This window comes from Sturnira hondurensis, unplaced genomic scaffold (genome assembly GCF_014824575.4).
Source record: "Sturnira hondurensis isolate 20B ecotype Veracruz unplaced genomic scaffold, ASM1482457v3 Scaffold0002638, whole genome shotgun sequence".
Lineage (NCBI taxonomy): Eukaryota > Metazoa > Chordata > Mammalia > Chiroptera > Phyllostomidae > Sturnira > Sturnira hondurensis.
Window position 1 is genome coordinate 1,408,224 of NW_028075269.1, and position 5,809 is coordinate 1,414,032.

General features: G+C 54.9%; 1 protein-coding gene across 1 annotated transcript; it reads right to left on the minus strand.

Moving 5' to 3' along the window:
- Positions 1–537: 537 nt before the first annotated feature.
- On the minus strand, positions 538–4,490 carry DBX1 (developing brain homeobox 1). Its single transcript, XM_037040377.1, has 4 exons — positions 4,124–4,490; positions 3,439–3,540; positions 1,320–1,522; positions 538–897 (listed from the first exon to the last, which is right to left on the minus strand). Exons 1-4 carry the CDS (start codon positions 4,488–4,490, stop codon positions 538–540), a joined length of 1,032 nt encoding a protein of 343 aa, XP_036896272.1.
- Between the last annotated feature and the right edge of the window lie 1,319 nt (positions 4,491–5,809).

Consider the following 5,809-nt stretch of genomic DNA (forward strand, 5'->3'; position numbering starts at 1 on the left):
ACCAGAGGGCATAGATGTTCTTTCTTTTTGGAAACTCTTGAGCTTCCTAAGGACACCCTTACGGGAAGACTAGGTTAGAGGAGTTTGGGGTTGTATCTGAGGTACGGAGGTGCCTCTAGGAAGGCGGGGGTCTTGGAATCACGGGTTGCTGTGGCTCCCACGCCGGTTTCCTCCCCTATCCAGGGTTCCCTGCCTTACTGGGTTGTCGCTACTAAGGGCCGGCAGGGCCTGGCTCACGGTTAAACCCAGGCTGTGGGAGCGAACCCCCACAGTGTTTCAAATAGCTAGCAATAAAGAAGATGGACAGCAGCTGTTGAGAAAAAGTTAAGGCTAAAACAAGACCTACATTTAACTTCTGTGCAGAGGGCTGTCGAGAGGCGGTGTGGGGGAAGGAAATGTCCCTTTGGGCAATGGAAGGGGCTGGGGCGCCCTTGACCAGGTGACGAGTCCACAGCAGGAACACAGCGAACACCAGACCCGACCCAATCTCTTCCATTTTAAAGCACTTAGAAACAGTACCCAAGGCGCTGGAGGCTCCTAAGACACCGTGATCTCCTCCTCTTCGCCCTCCTCATCCTCCTCAGAGTCGGAGAAGTCCGAAGGTTTGCCTGGGCTGCTGGAGTGAGCAGGGGAAGCGGGCGGCGGCCCTTGGAGCCGGGGGTCCCGCAGGTGCAGAGAGTCGGGCGATGCGGGATAGGCCACGCGATGGCGGGGGCTGCCCCGGCCCTCATCTTCCTCGTCGTCGTCCCCCTGGCCCTTCTGGCCCACGTCGCTGAGGTCCGGGTGCGGATTGAGTTTCGTGGGAAGGGTCTGCTCACGGCAACCCCCGCTAGACAAGAGCTCACGCTCCTTGGAGTTCCGCCACTTCATTCGTCGGTTCTGGAACCAGATTTTCACCTGGTGCGCGAGTGGCGGAGAGAGCAGGGGAGACACAAAGGTGAGCGCAGACCCTCCTTTAAAAGGGCGGGGGGCGGGGGCTCGGGCAGGCGAGGGGAGGCGCAGGGGAAGAGGGCTGCGTCCTTCCTTCCCCAGCCTCTTCCCCACCCCCTGATGTGAATTCAAAGGGTCCTCAGCCCTAAACCTCCCCTCACCCCCGCCCCCACGCCGTGTGCCTCCGGCCCCAACCTCTGGTACCTGGCCCAGACGGACAGGGGTGGAGGCGCTGAGCCCACGGCAGGCGGAGCGGGGAGAGAAGCGGGCCGTCCAGAGCAGCCTCGAGAAAGCTAGCCCCCGCGCTCCTCTCTGTGCGACGCGCGACACGTGGGAGAGGGGTGAAGCGTGCGGAGAGGAAAGGGCTGTGACAGGGAGACCGCTCTCACCTGGGAGTCTTTCAAGCCCAGCTTGGCTGCCAGCTTCTTGCGGTCGGGCTTGCTGATGTACTTCTGCTTCTGGAACATCTTCTCCAGCGCCTTGCGCTGCACGTCGGAGAAGACGGCGCGGCGCAGCATGCCCCGGCGAGGCTTGCCACGCGCGGCCAGTGGCCAGGAGAAGGTCCCCGGGATGGGCACGACGCTGGAGGACGCTGCGGAGGGGTGCGGGTGGGAGGTGCGGGTGGGAAGTTACGAGTGAGTGGGTGGTGCCCCGCCCCAGGCGGCGTCCGCCTTCCCAGCGCCGCCTCCCCGGGGTCTTCCCCCTCGGATCCCTTCATCTCTTTAAAGCTCTCCATTTTCTTCCCTGGAGAATAGGCCACAAACCTACAAGCCTTCGAGAGTGAAAGGCGCTTTCCGCCCAAATAACTTTCCCTTTCAACCAAGCAAACCCGGATTAGGTAAAACCACGGAAACACAGAAAACAGCTCCCACAATAGCCTGTTTTCGTTTTTTCTATTCAACAGTCCAGGGGAGACAAACTTGCGGGCGTCAGCTAAAATAGCAACAAACAATACATGATAAAATATCCAGCCGAGACCACTGGGCTGCCCTCTTAAGCTTTTATCACCCAGGTGGTTTGCATTTCTTAGATGGCACTGAGGTGCTTTGTTGATTTGGCTGTGGGGACAAAATCCGCTTTGGGTTTTTTTTTTTTAAAAAATCCAATCAGTATTCATCTTTGAAGGAAAATATTACTCTTCCCTCTCCTCCCCCCCAAAGAATTTGGCCGAATACATGAAAAGCGGCAGCTAATTAGCACATTGACCGATTTCCAATGGGTATTGGCATGATAAAAAGGGGGAAAGTTTCGCTTTAAGGGAGGGGGAAAAAAACCAAAAAGAAACAGAGACTCTAATGAAGCGTGAATGGTAATTGTGTAGTAATGAACTAACAGAAAAAGACTGAGGACAAGCAGCGAAAGCCATATATTACTGGGACAAAAGAGATTTACACTTTCAAACTAAACACAACTGCAGGCCAGGACCATTGGGAGAATACCGATGGCAGAGGCTTCTCTCCCCCGAATCATTTTCATTAAATGGACATGAAAAGCTATTTAGAAAGCTCGGGTGGTTTTTGTTAGTGCATTGAGATGGCAGAGAAAAGGAGCAAATTCCATGATCAGCAGCGGCATGAATGGTGGGGGGGGGGGGGTTGGTGAATTCTCTCTCCTCCTTTTAAAAATCAGTTGCTTGTTTCTTTCGCTGATATTTGGGAGTGCGCTCCTGGCGTTACCCATCCCCCACCAGCCATGCCCAGCCTCTTTTCTCGTTACAGGCGCCCCTTTTCCATCTTCTGAGACGCGAGCAGTTGCAGAGGTTTTGAGCCCCCACTGGGACTCCAGGATGAAAACCTCGTGGACCCTGTTTAAGGTGTTTCTCCTGTAGAGTAGGAACCAATCAGGAGCTCCCCTCCTGCCTATTTCATCAGTTCGGTGGTCCTTCAACACATATGACGGTGGGGGGAGGAGAGGAGAAGAGTTTGGGAAACCAGGTTGGAAAAAGAAGGTTGGTGCTGAGGGGGGATCTGTCCTCCCTCCCCCAGGGCGACCCCAGGAATCCCACACAAGAGGGCACTCCATGTGGTCTTGTGAAAAGCCCGAAGCCCTGAATGAGTCTTAAAGAGAAATTAGCCCCGGCTGGTAGGTGTCTCGGGGCGGCGTGGAGGGGTGAGGGCCCGTCTGTGTGTGGCTGCCCGGAGGAGCTGACCAATTGGTCATGGTGCTGAAACCTTTGTGGGGGAATCGTGGCCAAGCGCACTGACTCTGTGGGAAAACCGTGGCGTGAAGGGATGCCAACAGCTCCTCGCCGGGAAGGGAACCGCCTCAAATTGGGACCATGACAATTCCTGCTAATTTGTAGAGCAGAGAATTGGTGCAAAGTGTCAAGCAGTCACTGCTTGTGCTAAATAGGGCATCAAATTGGCGCGACGGATTCGTGAATGTTGTACGCCTCGCAACCTCTGAACCAGAGCATAACCCCGAGGGGTGGATGGAGAAATATGGTTTTGCGACGTGTTGGGACTGGGGCGCGTCCAGTCTCTGGGAAGAAATGGGGATGAAACCTACCTGGGAAATACGAGGATCTGATGAAAGGCTGGAAGGAGCCTTCAAAGTACGGAAAGGCGAAGGTCTTGGGAGGGACACCCTGGAGCAAGGCGGAGGATCCTTCTGGAAGAGAGTGAAGGAGGGAGGAAAAGCGGGAGGGAGACAGAGAATTTGATTATTACCTGGTTGATCGTCGTTCTGCACATTGAATGCACAATATGATTTCACAATATATGAAATCCTTTCACCCCCAAATAGTCCTGAGTCGCCTCCCCACCCACCCCCGTCCCAAATCTCATCCCGGGCACTAACGAGATGGGTAGGACTCGAGCGCGGAAGAAAAGAATTGCAGATCCATAATACTAGCGAAGCTAGTGAATATACAGCCGTGGGTTTTAAGGAACTGGCACCCAGAGGCAAGAGGGCAGAATCACAGAGGCGCCGTAGCGCGCGCTCTGTTTAGCGGCGCTGGGAAACTGTGCGCTCCGGAGACGGAACTGCTGTTGTTCGTTTCGAGGGTGGGGCGGACCTGGAGGCTTTTCTCTCCCGGAATTCGCGGGTCCTAAGTCTCACATTGCGCGACGTGAGGCCTCTGGGATAGTGCGTACACGTGTGCGCTGATATTTGCGTGGGCACCTGCTGTATACATGAAGCCGAGGACAGGACTCCGCACCTGACCGGTCCTCAGCGTTTGGGACTCGCTTACCGTTTCTGGGCGCTGAGGAGAGAATGGCGTTCACCCCAAACTTCAGAAACGTGGGCTCGCTGGCAGGGGAGACGGCTGTCTGTGGTGATCCGCCCCGCCGGCTGCCTGGACCTGGGCTCCCCAGGTCCGAGGCCCCGGTGTCTGAAAGATTCGCCGTGGCCCCCTGCCTAGGGGGCGACATGCCAGCGGCGGGCACGCTGCGGGGCAGGTAGGCTGGGGGGCGGCTGATCCGGATCAGGTCCTCGACCAGGAAGCTCGAATGTCCGGAAAATGCCGACTGCAAGGACTGGGGCAGCGTTAAGGTGGGTGTGGGGCGCAGGAGGCTGGGGTACCCGGCGGGGGGCGCGAGGAGGCCGGGGAACATCATGTTAGGCGCAGGGCGGGTGTAATAACCCTTCTTCCAGTAGCCGAAGGGCAAATGGCCCGCCTCTCCCGCCCCCGTGGTTGCCCTCTCTCTTGGGCTTAGCAAACGTCTCCAAGTAACAAACGCTCCCACTTGGGCGCCTGCGAGTCCTCCGTGGTCCTCCCGTCGAGGTGATGGTTTTATAGTAGCCCGCCCGCTAAAGCGCTTTGAAAAGTGACAGCTCTGACAATGAAGTTCAACAAAGTTCTCCACTCGAGCTTCATTCGCCAGAGGCTCTGGGCGCTCTGATTGGCGCAGGGGTGCAATTTATGATTGGATTAGTCTTCATAAGCATCGCCCGCACAATGGGCCGGCAACAAAGGCTGGCGCACATCGGTTCTGCATATCGACCGCCTCTTTGCAATACAGTTCATCCCCAAAGCTCTTGCCAGGAGTTTTTGTTCCGAAGCAACACCCGGGCTAATTAAATGCCTATTTAGAAGTTTCAGATGACATCTTGCCTCATAGAAAAGGAATTATTTAAAGAACGCACTAAATTTATTTGCAGCTCCCCTGCTGAGCCTAGAAAATAAATCAATAAATATTCATAGAAATTCATCCCCAGGCAATCAGTACAATAACCCTCCCTCTTTGGGGGGAGGGCAACAGACAATTTTTAAGTCAATGAAAATGAAAATATGCTCCCTCTTCCGACTCTAGTTCTATGTTACTGCAGCTGAGGCATAAGGCGGATACAGGAGGTAAGTTAAGTCAGTGTGTCTGTGGAAGGGGGTACCACTCTAACAACACAGGGGGACTTGCACTTGATGCTTCGGGGCTCCTGGATGCTCATTCATAGGGGCGAAGGGAAGAGGTCTTGACTTGTTATGTCATTATGGGAAACTGGTTGAGTTTGCGTGAGTTGGTGACACCTGAACAGTAGAATGAGTCTCCTTAGGTAAATTTGCAGCAACTCGAAAAATTCATTTCAGCCACATTTATCGAAGGAGTGTCACCAACTAGCATCCCCCAGCTCATCTGGGGTAGGAGCAGAGGGGCGCCCCTTCCTGGGGCAAAGCAGCAGGTTTCCACTTGCGCAGGGCTTCCCCCTGCCAGGAGCTGCCTCACACGAGGTGGCCAGAATGCAGTGAGTGCTATGTGGCCGTTTTCCAATCTCCAGGAGCCTTAGACAGTTTCACCTGCAACTTACTCACAGCCTGAACTTTTTTAAAGCCATAGTAGCAAAGATTGGGCTTTGCTCTACCTACCCAATGCGGGTGCTTAACTTGGTTGAGGTTCTGCAACCTCTTAACTGCAAAGCACAAATGTCTGAAAACAGAGTG

What these genes read in the sequence shown, in the direction of transcription:
- DBX1 (XM_037040377.1), bottom strand. Translation starts at nt 4,490, where the DNA reads ATGATGTTCCCCGGCCTCCTCGCGCCCCCCGCCGGGTACCCCAGCCTC. An exon ending in CAGATCCTCGTATTTCCCAG is followed by an intron (nt 1,523 to 3,438) that starts GTAGGTTTCATC and finishes ACCCCTCCGCAG; the next exon opens with CGTCCTCCAGCGTCGTGCCC. An exon ending in TGGGCTTGAAAGACTCCCAG is followed by an intron (nt 898 to 1,319) that starts GTGAGAGCGGTC and finishes CTCGCGCACCAG; the next exon opens with GTGAAAATCTGGTTCCAGAA.